Source organism: Oryctolagus cuniculus, chromosome 5, assembly GCF_051225735.1.
Source record: "Oryctolagus cuniculus isolate XC-2025 breed Fujian yellow rabbit chromosome 5, ASM5122573v1, whole genome shotgun sequence".
NCBI classification, from domain to species: domain Eukaryota; kingdom Metazoa; phylum Chordata; class Mammalia; order Lagomorpha; family Leporidae; genus Oryctolagus; species Oryctolagus cuniculus.
In genome coordinates this window covers 170455239-170480127 of record NC_142871.1, presented here as the reverse complement: position 1 = coordinate 170480127, position 24889 = coordinate 170455239, and the positions used below count along the sequence as shown (strand labels likewise).

The 24889-nt window shown below is 44.2% G+C and overlaps 1 protein-coding gene across 9 annotated transcripts; it reads right to left on the bottom strand.

Moving 5' to 3' along the window:
• Window positions 1-24641, bottom strand: ZNF322 (zinc finger protein 322). 9 transcript variants are annotated; one of them, XM_051834690.2, is made up of 5 exons: window positions 20252-24641; window positions 19475-19566; window positions 14821-14870; window positions 11452-11523; window positions 1-4180 (listed from the first exon to the last, which is right to left on the bottom strand). In XM_051834690.2, the coding sequence occupies exon 5, from the start codon at window positions 4001-4003 to the stop codon at window positions 2798-2800; it is 1206 nt and encodes a 401-aa protein (XP_051690650.1). In that variant the 5' UTR covers window positions 4004-4180; window positions 11452-11523; window positions 14821-14870; window positions 19475-19566; window positions 20252-24641; the 3' UTR covers window positions 1-2797. The 9 variants fall into 9 exon arrangements, with proteins under 9 accessions (XP_051690650.1, XP_089189647.1, XP_089189648.1 ...); XM_089333521.1 differs by having other exon boundaries at window positions 20123-20260; XM_089333522.1 differs by lacking the exon at window positions 20252-24641 and adding an exon at window positions 19973-20090.
• Between the last annotated feature and the right edge of the window lie 248 nt (window positions 24642-24889).

Sequence of the window (24889 nt, the reverse complement as noted above, 5' to 3'; positions counted from 1 at the left end):
TGGTGTGTCAGAACAAATGTTTATTTAAGAATTAAGGGAAAATGAAAACATTAAAGCATAGGAATACATTGACTGAATACAAGTTGTTTGGTCTGAAACTTGAAAAAATTATCCTACTTACCTGAGGTAGATTTAGGTTGGCACTGCTTCAAGGGAACCTCCATCCATCCCAGAAGTTACCTTCTAATTTTGGTTGCAGGCTCCCAAGTGGTCCTCTCCAACCTCAGGTTATGCTATATGAATAATACCAATACCCTTTCCCTCCACAGTTAAAAGCCCTCAGATCTGTTTCATAGCCCCGAAGTTCTCTATTTAACAAAGGGTCCATCATTAATTTAAAGCCTAGAGACAATTACCAGTAAGATTAGTCAAAGAGAGGCAAATCATTGCCCTGCTAATGATACCAATTTAGTCCCCTTCTCCAGTTCTAATGACTACCAAGTAGCCATAAGGACTAATTTTCATCACTGCCATGCTATACACCCAATGCTATTTTACATATTACTACTGTAAAACATAAACTAGTCATAGGTATTTTCACCAAAGAGGAAAAAAAAAATCTTGGGTGTTTTATCACACTGGGTAATTTTTCATGATACAAGAGCTATTTATAAAACGTACTGAAACACATTAGATCAAACAAACTTCCAGGATATTTTCTGAAAGAAGAAATATCTTTGAATCCATTTCCTCATTATCATTAAGAGCTACATCCTCTGGCCCTAATATCATAATCATCAACCAATCATTTGGAGCAAAACTCACGGCTACACTAGGCAGCAGCTGGTTACCTCCACACATTCAAGTGCCAATACCCTCTGGAGTTCAGGGATCTGCTATTATACTACACCAAACCAATGTTAGTGATAGCCATGTTTATTCACCAAGCTACAGAGTCCCAAGTACTGCAGGAATCTGAAATATTTATATAAATGGCTTAATCATAAGGAAGAAAACAACTCATATGCAACCATTCACAGACCCTGGATTACAAGATTTCTAGAGAATACTAAAAATAATCACAGTATCCTGTTAAACAGGAGACAAGTGATATATTATCCTTAAAAGTGTGATGAATCTGCCAACTACTTTTCCCTTCCACCATTTAAAATTCTCCATCCAAGCCAAAAATATACCTTAGATTGTGGTGACTGCAACTCTCCCTGGGATTAAAGGATAATTTCTCTTTTCTTGGCAGTTCTGAAATAAATGAAAGATATTATCAAGAGGCTTAAACTGCTGTTTACAGCAGAAGTATAGAGTGAAGGGAAACTAGCTAAGGAGACAAGCACTCCAAATGAAGCCCTGCTCTTCTGTAAACACTTCACTCTGTTTCACACTCTGCCCACTCAGGCATCGGCTACTTTTTGTTCTCATCTAGCCAGTCTGCCAGGGACTAACTCAGAGGTATCTCTCACTGAAAGAGATAAAATGATGCCAAAGAACAGACACTAACATCACAGTTATGATGCTGGAATTTACGTACTGAATTGAAAGAAAACGAATCTCTCAAGTAGAAATTTCAAATACCAATGATAACCAAAAATTGTAAGTAAAGTTTTGAAAATATGACTCAACTATTATTATCCTGCTTCTTTGTGAGACTAGTCCTGCAAATGGGAAACTACTGGAAGAGTTAAATCCTTTTGAGCTTTAGTTCTTTTAATTACCATCACCAAGAGGTTCCCACACTACTTAACACATTCTAGCCAAGAATGAAAATCCAGAGTCAAATCAAGACATTCTTTTTCCTAACAGTGACACATGTCACCCCTTCTATTTCAAGATTACACTCTTCCTTTAGTGGATTTCTAAATTTTAAACAGTGAAAGTAAAGCCATCATTAAGTGATTCAGATATAAGTATCTTTACCTGAGTTACCCATAAGGTCCCCACGGACCGGCCCAGCTCCTCCTAGAACAAACTTCTGGATGTCTACAATCTACTCCCAAGCTGACTCCACTGAAAGTCAAATCTCTTGTAATTATCAACTAACTATGAGACAATCCTTCTCATATGTATCATATGTACAGTCTGATGTTTTATGGGAGCAAGCTTCTCTGAAGAATGGGTTCTTTGGGACCCAGTAAGATAAGAGCTTATAGCAAAGCATTTTTCAGACTTAAAGTATTTACAGGGCTTTTTTTTCCACTTAGTTCCCTGATGTACCACAAGAACTGATCATTCCAAGCTATCTCATCCAGATAGTCATAAGGTCTTTCCTCAGATTAGGATTTTTGTGGGATATAAACCCAGGTAAGGCTCTCCAAATAGTCTTGTGCCACACTCAGGACAAATACACAATTCTTCACCAGTATGGCTTCTCCGATGGGCAAGACATTAAGAGTTCTGTTAGAAAGTGTCTTCATACTTGCTGAGGGTGTCCCAGGGTGGGTTTTCTGGTGTCCAATGAGATGTGCCTATACAATGAATCACTGAAGGCATTTAAAAAGTTGTTTTCCAGCATGAATTTCCTTGCAACAAGGAAGGCTACGCAGTTAGAAAGGTCTCACACACACTTGTAAGAATCCGCTTGTGAGTGATCAAATTTGAGCTCAGACTAGAGATTTCCTAAACACAGGGCATATGTAGAGTTCTTCACTGTAAGTAACTAGTTGATATGGTGGTGTCAGAGTTGCTCTGTGGGCAAAGCATTTCTCCCACTCCCTGCAACCACAGGCTTTATGATCCCCACTAAAGTTTGAGCACCAAGGAAAATGTAAGATTTGCCTAGGTTCTTAATTTTAAGTAGTTCTCTGGCAGGTAAATACATTTTTATATTATAATTTCTTGTTGGTCAAGACATTTGTGAGGCTTCTGATGCATGAGCAGGGCTGAGCTCGAGACCCTTCTCACCCACACTGCAGATATATGGTTTATCACCAATGTGCACTGTCTGATGCTGAAGAGCTGAACTCTGGTGGAAGCTTTTATCACACACGCTGTATTTATAATGAAGCTCCTCTGTTTGAGTTCTCATTTTCTGCTGGGCAACAAAATCCATACCTAAAAGGAAGCCACTCTCACACGCAGACCACTGATGTGGTTTCTCTTCCATGTGAATTCTCTGATGCACAATAAGGTCTGGGCTACAGTTCAAACTTTTCTCATATTCAAGGCATTTAAAAGTGTGCGTGTGAGTTGCCTGGTGCCTAATTAGGTTGGCACTCCGAGTAAAACTCCTCATACATTCCAAGCATTTGTAGGGCTTCTCACCTGTATGGACTCTCTGGTGCACAATAAGGTCTGATTTCTGACCAAAGCATTTCTCACAGGCACCACACTTATAGGGTTTCTCCCCAGTATGAACTCTTTTATGTACAATGAAGGCTGAACGGTGTCGGTAACTCTTCTCACACTTATTACATTTGTAGGGCCTTTCACCAGTATGTGTTCTCTGGTGGCTAATAAGATCTGATTTCCCACTAAAAGCTTTTTCACACTCCAGACACTTAAATGGTTTTTCACCTGTGTGAGTTCTTCGATGCCTTATCAGGTTTGTACTGCGACTGAAACATTTATCACACTCACTACATAGATACGGTTTCTCGCCTGTATGGCTTCGCTGGTGGACAAGCAGATCAGAGCTCTGACCAAAGTTCTTGCCACAAATGTCACAAGTATAAAATTTTTTACCTGCATGTGTTCTCTGGTGTCCTGAAAGGGCTAAGTGGTGCCAAAAGCTCTTCTCACATTTACTACATTTGTAAGGTTTCTCATAATTGTGGATCCTCTGGTGTGAAATAAGCTCTGTACTTTGGAGGAAGGTTTTCTCACACATATCACATCGATAAGGTTTCTCCCCAGTATGGGTTCTCTCACACATAATAAAAGCTAAGTTTTTAGAGAAGTTTTGCTGGCATTCAAGGCACTGGGATATTTGATCATCTACTTGAGAAATCTCATGCACATGAATAAAAATCTTTTTACCCTTCTGAGGGCCCACATGATATATTTTTGTTTTCTGAGTTCTTGGATTACATCTTTCTTCTGAAGTATACATTTTCTATGGTTCTCTCCTAGGGAGTTTTCCACTGGTCTTCTTGGCCCATCATCACCTTCACAGTCATCTTCTTGAGAAGTAGATGATATGTGTCTTTCAGGCCTTTCCGTCATGGCAGTTCCCCTCTACAAGTCTCCAGCATCATATACACTAATTCCTTACTTGGTAGTTCCAGCCCTGTGAGACAAAGTAGAAATATTATTTATACTCTTATAACTAACAGAAAAATTAGAATCACTATAGAAAAGACAGAAATTCTCTACCAGTATTCATGAGATTCCTAGAGTTTGCAAGGACTGAAATCAATTATTTAGTTTTCCTCATTGCTAATACAAAACCAATCAGTAACATGTATGGGAAACTCCCAGTAAGAACCCTTTTTTTATGAACCCAGGTTATTTCAAAACTCTCTTCCCTTGCTTCAGCTGAAAAATCAAGATAGGCCAAATGATCAATATCTCTGCTTATAAAGAAAGCCAAATCAAAAAACACTGTGGATAAGTATATCTCTGCAGTCCTTCCTGTAGAAAAGTCTAGAAGGAAATAGTTAATGACCACCAGAATCTCAGAGCCCAGAGAAGGGAGCTCTGTCATCCTAGCTGTGGGATATCAAGGAAGTTTCTTAACCACTCTGTGCCTAGTTTCCTCATTTGCAAAATAGATTAATAACAGAAACTACCTCACGAGTTGAATAACAGGCCAATCATTACATATCTCATGGAAGCACTTGTTGTTAGCTCTTATGATAATGACGAGGATGGTGAGGATGATAAATGGACATGAGTCTGCTTTGATTGATCAAACAAGCACAAATCTTTCTCAAAAACAAAAATCCTTTGGCCGGCGCTGTGGGCAGCAGGTTAACGCCCTGGCCTGAAGCGCCAGCATCCTATATGGGCGCTGGTTCGAGACCCGGCTGCTCCACTTCTGATCCAGCTCTCTGCTATGGCCTGGGAAAGCAGTAGAAGATGGCCAAAGTCCTTGGGCCCCTACACCCATGTGGGAGACCCAAAAGAAGCCCCTGGGTCCTGGCTTCAGATCGGCGCAGCTCCAGCCATTGCGGCCAATTGGAGAGTGAACCATCGGATGGAAGACCTCTCTCTCTGCCTCTCCTGTTGCTGTGTAACTCTTTCAAATAAATAAATAAATCTTTAAAACAAATCCTTATTATAGAAAGAAACCTAGGTTTCAAAAATAGCTTTTATACCAAGTGTTTCTTTATACAGTGAAAGGTTGTGGAAAAGATTTTCCCCCATTTTGAGGTGTAACATTATAAAGAAATAAATCCTTGGGGCATGCACTATGGTGCAGCCAGTTAAACCACTGCTTGCAACACCCAGAATTCCAGACTTGAGACCTACAGTTCCGTTTCCAATCCAGCTCCCTGCTAATGCGCCTGGGAAAGCTGATGAAGATGGCCCAAGTGATTGGGCCCTTGCCACCCATGTATGAGACTCAGATGGAGTTCTGGGCTGCTAGCTTTAGCCTGGCCCAGCCATTTGGGGGAGTGAACCAGTAGATGGGAACATCTCTTCGTCTCTGTGTCACTCTTCCAAATAAATAAAATAAATCTTTAAAAATGAAAAGAAGGGCCGGTGCTGTGGCACAGCACAGCACAGCAGGTTAAATCCCCAGCCTGCCAGCGCCAGTATCCCATATGGGTACCAGTTCCAGTCCTGGCTGCTCCACTTCCAATCAAATTCTCTGCTATGGCCTGGGAAATCAGTAGAAGATGGCCCAATTCCTTGGGCCCCTGCATCCATGTGGGGGACCCAGAGGAAGCTCCTGGCTCCTGGCTTCAGATCAGCTCAGCTCTGCCCATTGTGGTCATTTGCGGAGTGAACCAGCTTAATGGAAGACCTCTCTCTCTCTCTCTCTAGCTCTACTTCTCTCTATAATTGTCTTTCAAATAAATAAGTCTTTAAAAAAAAAAAAAAAGAAAAGAAAAAAGAGGTAAAAAGAAATATGTCCTCAGATACAAAAAGAACACAACATGGGGTGGGTGCTGTGACAGAGTGGGTAAATCCACTATCTGTAGTGCTAGCATCCCATATGGGCACTGGTTCAAGTGCTACATGCTCCACTTCCAATCCAGCTCTCTGCTAATGTGCCTGGGAAAGCAGCAAAAGATGGCCCAAGTCCAGGGGCCCCTGTATACACACAGGAAACCCGGAAGAAGCTCCTGGCTTCAAACCAGCCCAGCTCTGGCAGTTGCAGCCATTTGAGGAGCGAACCAGCAGATGGAAGATCTCTCTCTGTGTCTTTCCCTGTCTGTAACTCTGCCTTTCAAATAAATAAATAATCTTAAAAATTACTGAAAGGGCACTCTGCTCAGGTTGAAAATGCTTTGTCTCTTCCTGGGTGATACAGACAGCTTTAAGTGACTAGGAAATTTAAAAAGAGAAACAGAAACAGAAAAATCAATCTACTTGAAGCCACAAAATGAGTTAAAGACAGCATGGTAAACAGGATATGTGAAAATGTAAAGTAATGCTAATGAACAGTTAATTCAAGAGAAAAGTTCAGAGTGAGTAATGTCACTGCATTACTCAGTGCCATTAAGAAAAAAACATGAGAAACAAAAGGGAGCAAAAGCCATTTCCCATATCCTTTAAACTCATTCGAATCTCCAGTCATCTCCTAACTCATTCGGCACCCCATCCTTCACCTGAGGAGTATAAGCTTCATCTGAGGAGTATAAGCTTATGCTTTTACTTCCAATTTTACTAAGAAAATGAAAACAAAAGCAAAACAACACATGAAAACAAAACTCGAAAACTACCTGCCACATACTATCACCACCAGACTGACCAACTTCAGTTCCCATGGACACCTGCCTAGCTCACATGAAGGAGAGTTCTCATTCTGGGTGCTAATACAGCCTTTTTTTTTCCCCACAAGGTATCACTCCAACAATTCTACCCCCCACTCCCACATTACCAAGCTATTGCTTCCAGTTGGATCATTTTAAAGCCAACTATTACACAGAAAACTTCTCTCAGCCGCCTCACCCCCAAGCTATTGACTCACTTCTCTGGGCCTCTTTACAGTAAAACTCCCCAACACAAATCAATCTGTTTACTGTCTCTAATTTTTGTCTTCCAAGGTTTCTGGAACAAATCAGCCTCACCACTCCACAATACTGTACCTGTTAAAAACCTACATACTCCAGGGCCAACACTGTGGTGTAGCAGGTAAAGCCACCACCTGCAGTGCCAGCATCCCATGGGGTGCCAGTTCGAGTCCCGGCTGCTCCACTTCTAATCCAGCTCACTGCTATGGCCCAGGAAAGCAGCAGAAGATGGCCCAAGTCCTCAGGCCCCTACACCCACGTGGGAAGACTGGGAAGACCTGGAAGAAGCTCCTGGCAGCTCCTGGCTCCAGATGGGCGCAGCTCCAGCCATTGCGGCCAGTTGGAGAGTGAACCAGAGGATGGAAGATCTCTCTCTCTCTCTCTACCTCTCCTTCTCTCTCTGTGTAACTCTTTCAAATAAATAAATCATAAAAAAAAAAAAAAAAACACTACATGCCCCAAAGAAATCTGACCCTTAATTAACACTCTGTCTCATTTCCTTGCTCCCACCCAGTCTCCCCACGTCTTTGTTATTGTTCACATAAGTCATTTGCACTCACATTTCGGGATCTTCACACTGCCCTGTTGCATTCAAGTGTGGCCTCTTTTATGAGTACAGGGCTGGAAAGGCTAAAGGACTCTGTCTCTGAGTATCTTCCAGGCTCCTTCACTCGTTTTGTTCATGTATTTCCTTGACAGTCAGTCTCAGTGAGGCCATAGCCACCCACAGTATTGTAAATCAGTGACTCCTCACCCCAAGTGACCCAACTCTCCTCTCCTTTGCTTGTTCTGTTTTCCCTGCGCAATTAAGCCCTGCACAGACAGGGTTTTGGGTTGGTACTTTTCCCTAGACGCCAGAACAGTGCTTGGCACATAGTGGCGCAAACCTAGAACTAAAGTTCTTATTTGGCATCTGTGGACTTCTAAATAGCCTGCAAAGCCTCTGGAATTGACTACATAACATGTTCAGTGTATGTACATCTTTCTGGGAGACTGTCTGCTGTCTAATTTGAACTGGTACCTACACATCCATTTGTACATAAATAGTAAAGTTCATTAAATATAGCACACTAGTAAGTGCAATGAACGAGAACACAAATGAACACCTGCACTCATGAGACAACAGTGAGGAAACAGGATCCAGAGCACCAATATAATGGTTATCTCTGGCTAATAAAATGACAGATGGCTTTCTATTCCATCAATTTACTAACCACAGTTTTCTGATTTTTATTCAGCAATTACTGTATAAGGCATAGATTGCTCTTGTAAGAAAAAGTTATATATAAAAAGTTATGTATAAAAAGGTTTCAAGTATCAACTCAGAAAAGCTCTAAAATTTATCTTTAGGAAATAGGAGGAAGAACTGAATACTACAGTTTCTTCAGTCAAGACATACTCAACATAATAAATGCAGTGTTATGACACACAGGGCCAGAATGGGAGAAAGAAGTGCTTACAAAGCTAACAAGAATCGGAAATTCAAAGTCTTTGAGAAAAGGAAGTGGGTAAGTTTAACAGATACATTGTAATGCAAATACAGCAACTTTAAACCCGAGATTTAAAATATTCTGCCATTATCTACATAGATCTACTAAACTATACCAGAAATTATATTTATGGTCCAAATTATATCTTTAAGGTAACTCTTAAAGTAACATAGAAGAACTCCCTCTATGAAACTCTTTCTCTCTGCTTATTTGATAATGATATCCTAGGAAATGAGTACACACACCTGCCATCAAATGAACCCTTGTTTGAAAACACACTATCTCAAAAGTTAGCATGTTTCTCTGCCCATGATATGGGAGCAACAAATCACATCCAGAACCCAGCTATTTCTAACTTCTACTGCTACCACCCTGGTCAAAACAACTCCCTTTGCTCAGCTGGATTGTTTTAGTAACCCTCTAACTGGTTCTCAGCTGCTCTGGACTAAACTGTTTCCCTTCAAAATTCATATACTCAAGATCTAACCCCTACTCAAAATGTGACTATATTGAGAAACAGGATCATTAAAGACATAATGAAATTGAGAGGCCAGGGTGGTGGCCCAACAGGTTAAGCCACAGTTTGCTAATCCAGCATCCCGTATTAGACAGCCAGCTTGAGTCCCATTTGCTCCACTTCCTATCCAGCTCCCTAACGCACCTGGAAAGGCAGAACATGGTCCAAGAACTTGAGCCCGGCTTCCCATGTGGAAGACCTGGATGGAATTCCTGGCTCCTGGCTTTGGCCTGGCCCAGCCCTGACTGTTGTGGCCATTTGGGGGAGTGAATCAGTAAATGGAAGCTTGCTCTCACTCTGTCTTTCCCTCTGTCACTCTTTCAAATAAATAAAATAAATCTTGAAAAAGAAAATGAGGCCATTAGCATGTGCCCTTGGTTTGCTGGTATCCCTCTCAAGAAGAGATTAGAGGGGCTGGCACTGTAGCGTAGGTTAAGCCTCTGCCTGCAGTAGTGGGCACTGGTTCGAGTCCCGGCTGCTCCACTTCCGATCCAGCTCCCTGCTAACGCATCTGGGAAAGCAGAGGAAAATGGCCCAATTTCTTATGCCTCTGCACCCATGTGGGAGACCCATAAGAGGCTCCTGACTTCAGCCTGGCCCAGCCCCATCCGTTGCAGCCATCTGGGGAGTGAACCAGCAGATAGAAGAGATTCTCTCCCTTTCTCCCTCTCTCCCTGCCTCCCTCCCTCTCTCTCTCTCCCCACACACACACACACACACACACACACCTATCTCTGCCTTTTAAATAAATAAATCTTTAGAGAGAGAGAGAGAGAGAGAGAAGAGATTAGGACATACACACAGATGGACACAGAGAGATCAAAGACCACACAGGACACAAGTAAGAAGTCAGCTGTCTGGAAGCCAAGGAATGAGGCTTCAGAAGAAACTTTTTTAAATTTAATTTTAATGTATTTGAAAGGCAGAGGTAGAAAGAGAGAGAGAGAGAGAGGTAGCGGGGAGAGAGGTAGAGAGAGAGAGAGAATCTTCCACCCACTGGTTCACTCCCCAAATGGCTGCAATGGCCAGGGCTGAGCCAGGCTGAAGCCAGGAGCCGGGAGCTTCTTCCAGGTCTCTCACATGGGCACAGGGGCCCAAGCACCTGGGCCATCCTCCACTGCTGTCCCAGGAGTATTAACAGGAAGCTGGATTGGAAGTGGAGCAGCTGGCACTCAAACGGGTGTCCATATGGAATATTGGCACACCAGGCAGTGGCTTAACCATCTAAGCCACAGCAATGGCCCCGAAACCTTGTCTTAAACTGATACCCTTCAGAACTGGGAAGAAATGAACTTTTGTTTAAGCTGCCCAGTCTGAGATTTTATCAGGGCAGCCAGAATAGACTAAGACCCTTCTACCATTGTCCTCTTTATGCCCTACTTCGCACCCCTTCAGTCAGTGTGATCCAGTTTAAATGAAAGCCAGATCACATCCTTGTATTCTCTCCAATGGTCTTTTCTCTGCCCTCACAAGATGCCACATCTGTGCTGCCTCTTTAATCTATTTCAGGATTCTTCCCTGCACATTCCAAGCCAGCCCCTGGCTGTTCCTCAACCAACAGAAACACCCTCTCAGGGTCTCTGCTCATGCATTCTTTTGCCTACAGCCCTCTTCCTCCAGGTTTGGGCGTGGGTCTCTCTTAACTCCTTGAATAACAATTTTTTCTCATATTGCTCTCAGAAACCTTTCCTGACCACCCTACAGCCTGCAGACTGTTCCAGATCCCAGTATTCCCTCTCCCCCTTTTCTATTTTATTTTTCTCCATGGACTCGTCACTTTCTAACATAAAACATATCACTTACCATTATCTGCTGCTAAAACAGGGCAAGGATGTTTGGTGCTCTTTCCCTAGTAGAAAGAACAGTACCAGACACTGGGCCGGGGCTGTGGCGCAACGGGTGAAGGTCCTGGCCTGAGGTGCCCACATCCCATGTGGGCGCTGGTTCTAATCCCAGCTGCTCCTCTTCTGATCCAGCTCTCTGCTATGGCCTGGGAAAGCAGTGGAGGATGGCCCAGGTCCCTGGGCTCCTACACCCAAATGGGAGACCTGGAGGAGGCTCCTGGCTCCTGGCTTTGGATAGGCACAGCTCCGGCCATTGTGGCCATCTGCGAAGTAGACCAGCGGAGGGAGGACCTCTCTGTCTCTCTCTCTCTCTCTCTCTACCTCCCTCTGTAACTCTTTCAAATAAATAAAATAAATCTTAAAAAAAAAAAAAAAAAAAGTACCAGACACACAGTTAGTGCTTAAATAACACCTGCTGAGTATATGAATGGATTTTCACAGAAGGTCTACTTCTCTCCTTATCTGTTGAAGAAAAAGGACTCAGTGCAATGGGAAGGCAGCTATTCTGAAGAAACACAGCTCACCTGGAATCTACAAAGAAAAGCAGCATTCACTTCCTGGTCCTGAGATTTTAATATCTCAAGGAAGACAGCATCCTGTGAAACAGAAGGACAAGAAAAGGAGAAAAAGTCATGAGTAACAGACTTAGTATTAGCTTATTTATACTCCAAGGACACAACTGCCTAAACTGCCATTTCCTTACAAAGATTAGATGTGTTGGGGCTGGTGCTGTGGCGTAGCGGGTAAAGCCGCCGCCTGCAGTGCCGGCATCCCATATGAGCGCCAGTTCAAATCCTGGCTGCTCCACTTCCGATCCAGCTCTCTGCTGTGCCCTGGGAAAGCAGTAGAAGATGGCCCAAGTTCTTGGGCCCCTGCACCTGAGTGGGAGACCTGGAAGAAGCCCCTGGCTCCTGGCATTGGATCGGCACAGCTCCAGCTGTTACAGCCAATTGGGGAGTGAACCAGTGGATGGAAGAACTCACTCTCTCTGCCTCTCCTCCTCTCTGTAACTCTTTCAAATAAATAAATAAATCTTTAAAAAAAAAAATAGTGCATAACCCATCAGCACAATCCACAGCTCCTTTTATGACTACAGCAACATGGAAGGAGAGGCCCCTAACACTAACTCCCAGCTGCCAATGAGAGCACTACGGCACTGCCTTCACATGGGGCTTCAGTTTGCCCATAAATCACAATGAAGACAACAAAGGATACTTGAGAATAGGAAGAAACCACCTCCTTCCTTCACTGGAAACCATGTAGCCGCCACTATTTTGGTTACTCAAATTCCTAATAGCCTAATTTGATTCATATTTCAGCCAAAGGCAACCCAGTTGACCAGCTGCACAAAAAGATATGTGACAGCCCAGACCTAACTACTAGTTCTTCCCTCAGAAGCTTCTACCTGTCTTGTTTTCAGGCTACTGAGACTTTCAGTTCTTTCCACAACCTTCCTGTTAAGAACTGGACAAAAATGGAATCACCAGGATACAGACAGAACATGAGTACACTTTGTAGAGGCTCTTTGTGACCCTTAGTATACAACTGCGAGCATTGACACACTTCCTGGCTCTAGCTCTGGGTAAGATGCAATAAACATATGCCATGTTGGCTCCTCCACCAGAGGCACCTATGAGATCTGAAAGAACTTGTGGCCCAGCTATCTGAGGACAAGGACACAGATCAGCAACACCCATAATTTAAATGCCACCCAAAGAGCAACCAGTTTACTCTTTTTGGGTCCCCTTCAGCAACTCCAGGCCTGAATTAACACAGCCCAAAATACAAAAGTTAGGGAAATAGAACCTAGTTGTCAACTGAGACTTTTCAGAAAACCTATGAGTTTCCACATCAGTTATTTAAAATTTACTTTCTGTGGAAATCAATGACAGAAAACTGACTTATAAGCCGGCGCTGCGGCTCACAAGGCTTATCCTCTGCCTGCAGCACCGGCACCCCGGGTTCTAGTACCGGTTGCAGTGCTGGATTCTGTCCCGGTTGCCCCTCTTCCAGGCCAGCTCTCTGCTGTATCCCGGGAAGGCAGTGGAGGATGGCCCAAGTGCTTGGGCCCTGCACCCACATGGGAGACCAGGAGGAGGCACCTGGCTCCTGGCTTCGGATCGGCGCAGCGTGCCAGCCACAGCAGCCATTTGGGGGGTGAACCATAGGAAGGAAGACCTTTCTGTCTCTCTCTCTCTCACTGTCTAACTCTGCCTGTCAAAAAATAAGTAAATAAAACTGCCTTATAAATATGGAAAAGAAAGAACAAAGTATCTCTAGAGGAAATATAAAAGACACAGTACAAAAACAAAGTCAGAGGGGATATGGGAGCTGCAGAAAGCCAAATCTTTCAACAGATACTTTGAAAGCAATAAGAATAAGAACAGATGTACCACACAAGATCCACACCATCACCAAACCCTAGCTACATGGCTCTCACATTGAATGTTGAAACTGAACAGCAATCATATCAGGAAATATGAATGAGTTTAACTAAATACAAGACACTCAAAGCAAGGGGTTTAGAAATGGATGGGTCAGAGGCTGGCACTGTGGCACAGTGGGCTAGGCTTCTGCCTGCAGCGCTGGCATCCCATGTGGCCACTAGTTCATGTCCCAGCTGCTCCTCTTCCAATCCAACTCTCTGCTATGGCCTGGGAAAGCAGTGGAAGACGGCCCAAGTATTTGGGCCCCTGCCCCCATGTGGGAGGCTCAGAGGAAGCTCCTGGCTCCCAGGTTTGGATAGGTCCAGCTCCAGCCATTGCAGCCATTAGGGGAGTGAACCATCAGATGGTGGACCTATCTCTATCTCTCTTCCTCTGTCTATGATAGCTCCTCCTCTCAAATGAATAAATAAAATCTTTTTTGGAAAAAAAGAAATGGATGGGTAAAGGAAAGCAGGCAAACAATGAAAGTATAGCACAACTATCAAGATACTAAAATTCAAGCCAAAAAGCATTACCTCTGATAGAGAACATTTTCTAAATTATAATAGAATTACCAAGTTACATAGCAGCCCCACTTACAAAGTGAAAGCTATAACAGATACAGACTAGAAATAGGAAAACATCACATAGCACTCAGTAAACACAAAGTAGACCACAAATAATAAGGCAGAAGTCCAAAATAACCTAATTAATAAGTAGCACTTATGGATATAAATTGAAGCTTACACCCGGACGATAAGGAACACACACAAATCATTAAAAAAAAAAAAAAAAAAAAAAAAAAAAAAAAAACCTGTCACACATTAAGTCATAAAGAAAGTACCAGTTAAGTCCCATAAAGTAACACATTACAAGAAATAGTCTGTAGTAAAACAAGAACTTTATTAAAATATGAAATGGGAAAAGATCCTCTCACAGGTCGAAAAAAAAACTATTAACTCTTTAGTGAAAGAAGAAATGAAAAATTTAAAACATATATACTGATCATTTAAAATACACGTTAGAATCTATGGAATAAAACTGAAGTAGTGATCAAGAGTATTCATAAACTTTATCATGTTTTGATTAATAAAAATAGAAGAATTAAAATGAACAAGCTAAATGTTTAGATCAACAGAAATAAAAAGGCTATAAAGAAAAAGGAGAAATCAATGAACTAGACAACAGAAAAATAATAAACTGAATTAGAAATCAAAATTCTATTTATCTTGAAAAACTCAAACAGAAAATCACTAGCTAATTTAATAAAAACAAAATAACAAAGGACAAGTAAGAATACCACTGAACCAGAAGCACAAGATCACTATGCAGATCTCTACACTAACAAATGTGATCACCTATAAAATAGATGGCTCCCTTAAGAAACATAAATTATCAAACTTGACCCACTACAGCAAAAATTTTTAAAACATGGATTTGCATGGAAAAGGTCATCAAGGAACTAACCTCAAAAAAGTTCTAGGCCCAGACTGTTTCTCAAGGGAGTTCTAATATACCTGCAAAAATCAAATAAAATCAAAGCTTCATAAATGTTTTCCAGAACACTTTAGAAAAATTTCCTAATTCTTTTTGTGAAACAGGGATAACATCGATAACCTGATGAAAGAGCTTAAAAATTTTACAGCCTAGTATCACTAATCAATGTGAGGAGAATTAACAAAACTCCATATCACATTAACATAGTAACATATCCCTATTAAGTGGGATTTGGTCAAGAAATGTGGCATTAGAAAGCCCTTCAATATTAGGAAATCCATTAGTATAATTCTGAATTTTAACAGATCTATGAAGGAAAAAATTATCTGCATGGATACTGTAAAGAATTCACAACAGAAATTAATACCCTTTCCTGTTGAAAACATTCAAGAAAGTACAAACTAATGGCTACCTACTTCCTCCTGCCATGATAAAAAACAGAATCCTTAGTACCAAAGCCAGCACCCTGAGAAAAAAAAATAAGAGTCATTTCTGGGGCCAGCGCTGTGGCTTAGCAGGTAAAGCTGCTACCTGCAGTGCCAGTATCCCATATGGGCTCCAGTTAGAGTCCTAGCTGCTCCACTTCGATCCAGCTCTCTGCTATGGCCTGGAAAAGCAATGGAAGATGGCCCAACTCCTTAGGCCTCAGCACCCGCAAGGGAGACCCAGAAGAAGCTCTGGGCTCCTGGCTTCAGATTGGCGAAGAATCAGCCAGTACAGCCATTTGGAGAGTGAACCAGTAGATAGATGGAAGACCTCTCTCTCTGCCTCTGCCTCTCTGTAACTCTGCCTTTCAAATAAATAAATAAATAATAATAAAAAAAGAGGGGCCGGTGCTGTGCCTTAGCGGGTAAAGCCACTGCCTGCAGTGCTGGCATCCCATTTGGGTGCTGATTCAAGTTCCGGCTGCTCCACTTCCAATCCAGCTCTCTGCTATGGCCTGGGAAAGCAGTAGAAGATGGCCCAAATCCTTGGGCCCCTCACCCTCTTGGGAGACGCGGGAGAAGCTCCTGGCTCCTGGCTTCAGATCAGTACAGCTCTGGCTGTTGCGGACAATTGGGGAGCGAATCAGCGGATGGAAGACCTCTCTCTCTCTGCCTCTCCCTCTCTCTCTGTGTAACTCTGCACTACACCTATGTGGGAGACCCCAAAGAAGCCCCTGACTCCTGGCTTCAGATCAGCACAGCTCCACTGCGGCCAATTGGGGAATGAGCCAGTGGATGGAAGACCTCTCTCTCTCTCTCCCTGCCTCTCCTTCTCTCTGACTTTCAAGTAAATAAATAAATCTTTAGCCGGCGCCGCGGCTCACTAGGCTAATCCTCCGCCTAGCGGCGCCGGCACACCAGGTTCTAGTCCCGGTTGGGGCGCCGGATTCTGTCCCGGTTGCCCCTCTTCTAGGCCAGCTCTCTGCTGTGGCCAGGGAGTGCAGTGGAGGATGGCCCAGGTGCTTGGGCCCTGCACCCCATGGGAGACCAGGAAAAGCACCTGGCTCCTGGCTCCTGCCATCGGATCAGCGCGGTGTGCCGGCCGCAGCGCGCCGGCCGCGGCGGCCATTGGAGGGTGAACCAACGGCAAAGGAAGACCTTTCTCTCTGTCTCTCTCTCTCACTGTCCACTCTGCCTGTCAAAAAAATAAAAAATAAAAAAATTAAAATAAATAAATAAATCTTTTAAAAAAATATGACATGTCTACACAAAAAATCTCAAAGAATCAACAACAAAAAAACTCTAGAAACAATTATAATAAAGTAGCAAGATACTAGCTTAATATACAAAATCAATCACTTTCTTCTATACCAACAATGAACAAGTAAAATTTCAAATTTAAAACACAATGCCAGGCCAGGTTTAAGTCTAAGAGTGTATATGTCAGTGGAGACTCCCTGGTCCTTTATCAAGAGAACCTGGGTCTGAGTTTCATCTCCAGCTCCTGATTCCAGTTTTCTGCTAATGCAGTCCTGCGAGGCAGCGGTGACACCCCAAGTAATTAGGTTCCTATTACCCATGTGGGAGACATGGATAGAGTTCCCAGCTCCAGTCACGTGGCTCCCAGCTTCAGGTCAGCCCACCCCGGCTTGGGGAGTGAACCAGTAGATGGAAGACCTTTCTCTGTCTCTTCCTCAATGTCTGTAACTCTACCTCTCAAATAAATAAATAAAATCTTTAAAAGAAAAACTAACATTTAGCATTTGGGGGCATTCTTTGTACTACTCTGCAATTTTTTCTAAGTCTGAAATTATTTCAAAATTAGAAGTACCTGATTTTGGTTTTTGAAAAATAGGATGACTAAAGGTTGGTATATTTTGGCAGTTGAAACTGAAAGTTTAAGCTCTGAAATAAAAATTTGGTTCAAATTCCCACTCAGCTGCTTTGTAACTATAAGAACTTGGGTAAATTATTTCCTTCAGCTTCAATTTCCCCTTTGATAAAATAGGCAAGATACTTACATGACTCATGTAGTTGCTACAAGAACTGAGACACTATCCACTAAGGACCAAGTTCAATGCCTGGGTCTGAGTAGATGCTCAATAAATAACAAGCTCTATTATCATCTTAATTTCACCTTTACATGAACAAATCTACTGACATTTATTGGGCCCATCCTCTGTGCCTAACTCTTAACACAAAGCCTTGTTCAAAATCCATTTAAAATAATTAACTAATTCAGTTAATTAATGATCAAGATCATGTAGAAAGTTGAAAAACTGGAGAAATGTTACAAAGAAAAAGAATTCCAATTCAGAATCACAACTAGTAAAGACATGCAGACACACTCAGACATACTGACCAACAGCTTATGTAACAGTGAATTTATAGGAATTTTGTCCTCAAAAGAGGACTAGCGTAAAAACAGACATCAGAGCTTGGTCACAGCCCACCAACTCAATCATGTTATTACCTAGTTATCAGCCCAAATTATTATGTTTGTACTAATAAAGTATGGGGCACCAGGAAGAAAAAAAAAATACCTGAGAAAATAAGGGCATCATTTTCCTGTTCATAGACACCAGAACAAATAAAATATAGTCTGGTTGTCAAACCTCAAAGCAGACCAAGACACTTCCCTAGTTTAAAATATTATCATCATTTCCTCTCAGAAAGATTTATTTATTTATTTCAAAAGACACAAGAGAGGGAGAGACAGAGAAAGAGACCTCTTCCATCATCTGGTTCACTTCCCAGATGTCTGCAATAGCTGGGGCTAGGCCAGATGGAAGCCAGGAGCTTCACTGGGGTATCCCACATGGGTTATCACTGGAGCTTCAATGAGGTATCCCACAGGGGCCCAAATACTTGGACCATCTTTTGCTGTTTTCCACAGGCCACAAGCAGGGAGCTGGATAGTAACTGGAGCAGCCAAGACACGAACTGGTGCCCATATGGGATACCTGTGAAGCAGGAAGCTACACCACAATGCCGGCTCCAAAACCCAAAGTTTTTAATGCCTGCCATAATGTGGCACTTCTGCCCATCTTCAGCATCACAGGCACCTAGTCCTTCCAGAATGCACTTTCTCTACACAGCCTGTTCCTTTGATTCAATTCTCTGCCTAAAAATTACTTCCTCAAAAGGAAGCACATACGACTCACATGAACACAGTCCATTCCTCCTTAACCTTAACTTAATTCCTCCTTAACTCCTGATTTCTATCACACTTAATCACCATCCAACTTTGTCCTATATATTTTGTGTTTATTCATTTGTTTCTGTCTCTACAAGAATACAACTTCCTTACAGTTAGAATTTAGTCTTTGATTTACTGCAACATCCCTAGTACCTAGAATACATTTGCTGAATGAATGAAAAATACAAATACTAGAACAAGAGAGGAAAACAAAAGTTATCATTATCCTTGCAGCCCAAGTAGCAAGACAACAGACTAGGCCAGCAGCCCTGACTGGTTCACCTGGCAAAACCAAATATATATTTCAAGTCTTAGCTCCAGTGAACCCCCATCTAGGACGCTGCTCTTACCTCATTCTAGTAAGAGTCAGGGTCCCAGGTCAGAGAGCAGAAAACATGCAGGCAGGCAACAAAAGTCCAAGGAAACAGGCTAAGTTACAATTTTAGAGCTCAAGGTTATCGTTACAATTAAAAGATGTATGGGACCATCAAAGTCTGGAGATACTGTAAATAGATAATGCTTACTATATAGGCTCTAGGTTTGGGATTATCTTAGTTTTTCATTTGTCACATGAGATTAGCTCATTTAATTCTCCAACAATCCTGTAAAATAGATACTACTACCAATGTTTGCACCTTACAAACAGAAAACCTCACACTCAGGGCAGTTATGCAATCACCCAAGAACTCACAGCTGGTAAATAGTAGAACTCGGCTTAAATGTCCATCCTCTGATTCCAGAGCATGCCTACGTACTGGGTATTTTGCTTCCTTCCTGCTGCAGATCAATTAAGAAGTAATTATATGCCTACAGTGAACACGCATGCACACACAATGGAAAGGAGGAGAAAATACACTTAAATTAGTAGGTCAGGGCTCGGTTTTATTCCCTTGCTAGCTCAGGAGCTAAGAAACTGCCGTGTACCCTCTCCCATTCCTCTTCTGTTCTTTCCTCTCTCTCCCAAAACCCGCCTTTAGGTTGAGCCTAGTATGCCACTTACCACGACCGGAGAGACTCGAGACTGTCTTCCTTTCGGCTCCAAAAGGTCTCTAGTGCAGACCTATTCACAACAATCAATAATTCTTCCCTCTCCTAGAGGAAAAATCAACAACGTAGATGATAGCTTTGTCAAACTTAGAATACCTTTAGGGGTGGCCTTCTAAAGTCGGTCCGTTTACTCTGCTGTCTGGTCAGCATTCTTCAACAGCATCTTGGCTCCCCTCACCTTTGATCACACGGCTTCTCTCCCAGGAAGTACCTGTCGCTGGAAGCCATCAGTTCCACCCTGACCAGCTCCAGACAAAAAATCAAAAACCCCTCCTCGTAACTTCACAACAAAGCCTCAAACCGTGTTTCTGGAAGCTGTTTGCGGTCTGCTAACCATCTTTGTATTACCTCAACTCCTCAAGGACCCATTCCCACCTGCAGCCCTCAAGGTGCAAAGTTCTATGTAATTCTGGTTTCCAAAAGAAAATGCCTGCGGAATGATTGAACACACCAAGCTCTTCCGCATGTAGAGTCCACCACCACGGAAAACAGCGGGGAGGCGAGGTCTCCCCGACACACAAGCGTCGATTACCGGGGAAAGTGCCCGGCCGCGTTCACCCCCAGCAGCGGCAGGGAAGCCCTCCTGCAACTTCTCACTGACCGTCTTCCGTCCTCCGTCCGCTGCCGGGCACCGACCCGGCTCGCTGAGGTGCAGCAAGGTCGCTACCGGGGCTCTCGGGTCCCGTCCGGAGCCCCGGCCCCCGCCCCCGGACTCCGGCTCCACGCTCACCTCGCACGTCGGCACCGCCCCCTCGGCCTGGGACGCACTTCCGGCTACTCTCCGAACTCTCGGATCCGGGTCTCACCGCCTCAGTGAGTGAGCCCAGGGCCCAGCTTCGGGGAGGGAAGCGAGCTGAAAGGGCCACGAAAGCGCGGAAAAGCCGGCTGCGTCGCTCAGCGGCCGGGTGAGCTGCACCTCCCCGGCGAGCCGAGGGCGAGCCAGGCCAGCGCGCACGCCCGTCAGCCCAGCTGGGGAGCGGCCGGCCTGGCCCCGCCCCGCAGCCACGTGACCGCTGGCTCGGGCCTCCAGGACGCTCCACCCCGGACTCCAAGCCAATAGGGGCTGAGCTTCCAGAAAGGGGCGGGACAGCGGCGCGCCTGGGCTGTACCACGCAGTGGAAGGCCGGGTGAAGTGAGCCTTCATCTGTCGGGGGGAAAGAACGCCTACAGCTCTGCAGTTTATGCTGCAGCTTTTGACATCTGTTCTCTTCCCCGGAGCTGTTGGAAGGGAACTCTGGTCTGGCGTGGTGCTAAAAGATGAAGCAGTGCCTGAAAGGCGCCGGCCCTGAAGAAAACCCCCCGCACGACCTGGAAGCGATGGGCGGTCCCGACGCGAGGCGGAAGCGCTGGGTTTCCGGAAGCCGCGGCGGTGATGACCTGTGGAGGGTGCCCTCGTGTGGACGGAGGGAAACGTTGGCTTTCCCCGGCTCGTTCTGCGATGTTTGGGAAAGGCTCGGCTGTTCCAGGGACAAAACTTTTAAGCTTGAAAATATCTAGTGGGAAGGACGAACGCTAAGAATTCCTTAAACTCCACTAAAGAACACAGGACTCATGAAGGACTTGTTGCACCGTTCCTCTCCTCCCTTTCCTGCTCCTCCACTCCGCCACACACACCCCCATTTCCTCCCTGTTGTTGAGATCCTTGGGGCCTAACCAGACCCATCTCAACTCCTCGCAATGCAAATGGCAAAGCAGGTAAACTGCACAGGACAGCTATGAAACAGATAAGAGGAAAGTTCCCGCAGACTTCAAAGACCTCCGTTCTCTTCTGCCGGTGGCCTTCTGCAAAGCTCTCCCCGCTTCCCCGCCTCCCCCTTCCCGTAGTGGCAAGTTCTCTCCTAACCCGATGAAAACCTGAGTTCCAAACGGGCCTGGTGCACACTCCATTCGCAAGAACACAACCTCTTTGCTCCCAGTAAAGCAACCTGCCTGTATTGAGGTCTGTCTTTCCTTTCTGGGAGTAAAAGGCCAGAACGCAAAGTTGCTCCAGACCTAACAACTCATACAGGGAGCAGGGTTCTAGAGCTTCAAGGTGGAACAAATTTGAGTGTACTGTTAAAGGGAAAATGTTAACAGAAAAAGAGAGTGAAGTTTCAGGAAAGGGACATTTGATGTATGGAGGCCTCTCAGGGGACAGGAGAGACTGACGTCTGCGATTATGGAGAAGAATTAGCCTGCAGCAGAATAGATCTGTAATGCTTTGGTCTTATTCAGAAAATGTACTTGTAGAATTTGGAGGGAGAACCGTCAGGTAGTCGTTGGTGCAATCCACTTTAAGCTTCCAAACTCTTCTGTTAGTCATTCACCAGAACCTGATCCAGAGAAATTGCATTCGCACAAAATGCCTTCTGATCCAAAGATAACAGCCAATAGTGTGCTTTTAAAAAGTAAAGCAGCATGTTAGTGGAGCCAGGAGCCCCCTCTGGGTCTCCCACGTGGGTGCAGAGGCCCAAGTGCTTCAGTCATCTTCCACTGCTTTCCCAGGCCATAGCAGAGAGCTGGATCGGAAGTGGAGCAGCTCAGACTCAAACCAGTGCCCACGTGGGATGTCAATGCTGTAGGCCATGGATTTAACCCGGTGTGCCACAGTGTCGGCCCCTGTAACATATTGAACACATAGCAACAAATGAAGACATTCTTATGTCATATGGTGTTTCTGTGGTGTAGTGATTATCATGCTTGCCTAACGTGCAAGAGGTCCCCAGTTTGAAACCCGGTGGGAACAGAGATTTTTTTTCCCCCTTTCCCCTTCCCAGGAACTGATAGTTCTGCTCCTGCCAACACTGAGATTTATTCCGGTCCTTCTGATGGCCGCACCAAACCTGAACTGTCAGATTCCAGCAGCTCCACACTTTTTTAGTGTCTTTTCTCTCCTTTGCCGTTTCCCCCTCCCCTCTGTGGCCTTGGCTGTTTCAGAGTAGACACTCCCCAGTGGAGTTCTGTGTTCCTGAACACCCTTAACTTTCCCTGAGCTCCAGGGTGCTCCAAAGACCTACCAACAATGTGCAGACTTGGCTCACCCACTGCCAGGTGAAGTCAGGTGGTAGAGCGCTTGCTTAGCACGCAAGAGGTGGTGGGATTGATGCCCACATTCTCCAGATTTTACTGCTGGTGCCTTGGATTTTATGAAATGAAGAAAAATACACGTTTGAATCCTTCACTATTTAATAACATGGAGCCCCGTACACCTCCACTCTAAGGGGTACACTTTGAATAATTCTTTTCTCTTGGTTCAGAAGAACTGTGATTCCACAAGAGGGGCATACTCAGTGTTCTATTGTCTGTTTCTTCCTGTACTGCAGCCCAAAATGCAGCAGTCCTGAAAAGTGCAGAGCACAGCAGTGGGATGAGAGCTCCAGCTCTCTGGTGAGTGAGCGGGAAAGTGGAGCACTAAGTGACCTGAGACCGCTGGAGCAGACCCAGAAGGCAGATGGCCTTGTGATCTCCTTGGAAAGACCTCTGCCTGGGAATATGTGCCTCTAATCTGACACAATATACTGTGGATTTTGAGAACTGGGCCAAGTGATAAACCACCTTGGCCACGGGCTTGCAAATGTTCCAGAAAACTCCCTGTGTGTATTATTTCACACACAAGGCGGCTCGGGCTCAATCTCTGACCAACCCTTCCTGGCATCAGTTATACACAAGGAAGGTGACCTTAAATGGGCTGTGGAGAGTCAGCACCATCAGTACTAGCTGTGCTGGACTTGTCATCTTGGAATATGTGGTGCCTCCTGGGCAGTTGGTGGGCCAACCTCTGATTCCTTTTCTCTTTACAGAGGGATTCAGATTTTTACGGTGATAACAAAACTTCTCTTCCACTTGGGATTGCATTTATGCAGAACTTTAACCTGGAAAAGCAAGGAAAACAGAGCAGACAGGAGACAAACGTTATACAAGAGAACTTGGGGGTTTTACGTCTCTGAGTAGCACAGCTGTGCACTGGGGACCACAAAGAGCCAGAGAGTCAGATAAAGGAAGGTTGTGATAATCAGGAATGTTTATAGAGAAAGCCTGGACAGAAAAGTAGAATAAGAAAAGGAAGCATTGGAAGGGCTTCCCAGGAAAGCGTTCATAGCCATCTTGCACACCTGGGAAGGGGTCTGCACCCCATCACAGCACCTACAGTGACAGTACAGACTAACATCTTCAGAAACACCTACAAAATTATGAAACAGAAGTCAGGGTTTAATTTCCACACATGGAGCCATACATAGTAATTTCCTCCTGCAGAGGCAGTTGAAACCAGGTTAGAATGTGGAGGAAGAACTCCAGCTGATAGTCCTAGAAACTGACATATTCTATCTTCATCAAGGACCTGTACCAAAGCAGTGAGGGAAGACAAGGATGATGATTTGGCCATGATGAGTGGTGGGACTTTCTTGAATTTTGCCTTTGCCAACTGTCCTTTCTCTCCTTCCATTTGAACTAAAGTGTCTCAGATACCAAGAGTCCCATGGATGAAGCTTTTGGAGGCCATGAGAATGGAGTGTTTCTTCATAAACCCAGTATGTGGTTAATCCGGGGGTGTGTAGACTTGAAATGTGTTGGGAGATTTCTCATGCCTGCTTTGCTGTGACAGAACTGGGCTGAGTTTCCAGCTATGCGGATGCCTGTCCTCAGCCGCTGGTCTCCTGCCTCAGATTTTTCTGTCTTTTCCCAAGTTTAACAATGTGCCTACCTTTTGGCACCCAGTTCCAAATCACTGAAATACTGACAATGAGGACACTGCAGATAATTAAAAATGCCTTATTCTTTGTGGCACTAGTAAGTAGCATCCTCATCCTGAGAACTGTGCATTTTCCACCCAAGTTGCTAAATAGGGAGTATCTATAAGTGCAAGAGTCAAACAGAAGTGGTGATGAAGCTTGTGCCCATTAGGGGTCCCTCTTACTGTTAAGGGCTGTGTAGGCAGCCCATAAACAAGTCATAGACAAGTCAAGGTCAGTCATGGATTGTGGAATTCCTGGGATGAAAAAAAAGTCACCTATTCCCATGCTCTAGGAGAATGATCAAACAAGCACACTCTGCTAAAATTAACTATGTTGTGACTGTGTTGTAGAAAGCCCGATAAGTTGCTTATGTATGTTGTTAACTTCTGAGTTGCCTTGAACTGCAGCTGGTTATGCATAATATCTCTGAAACACTGGAATAAATGAGCCTTGATCAGCCTTGTTGTCTTGGCTCCATTCTCTGCGCCCTTGTCCCTCTTTTCATTCCCACTCCCTCCTTCAGGTTCCATTTAACTGGTGCGGCAGGCCCGCACAGGGCTGCAACACCAACAAATCAAAGCTTCTGTCCTGCTGGAATGCAGTGTCACACTGAGATAACAGATATGCCGAGAGAATTCCATGCTAGGTTAGTAAGG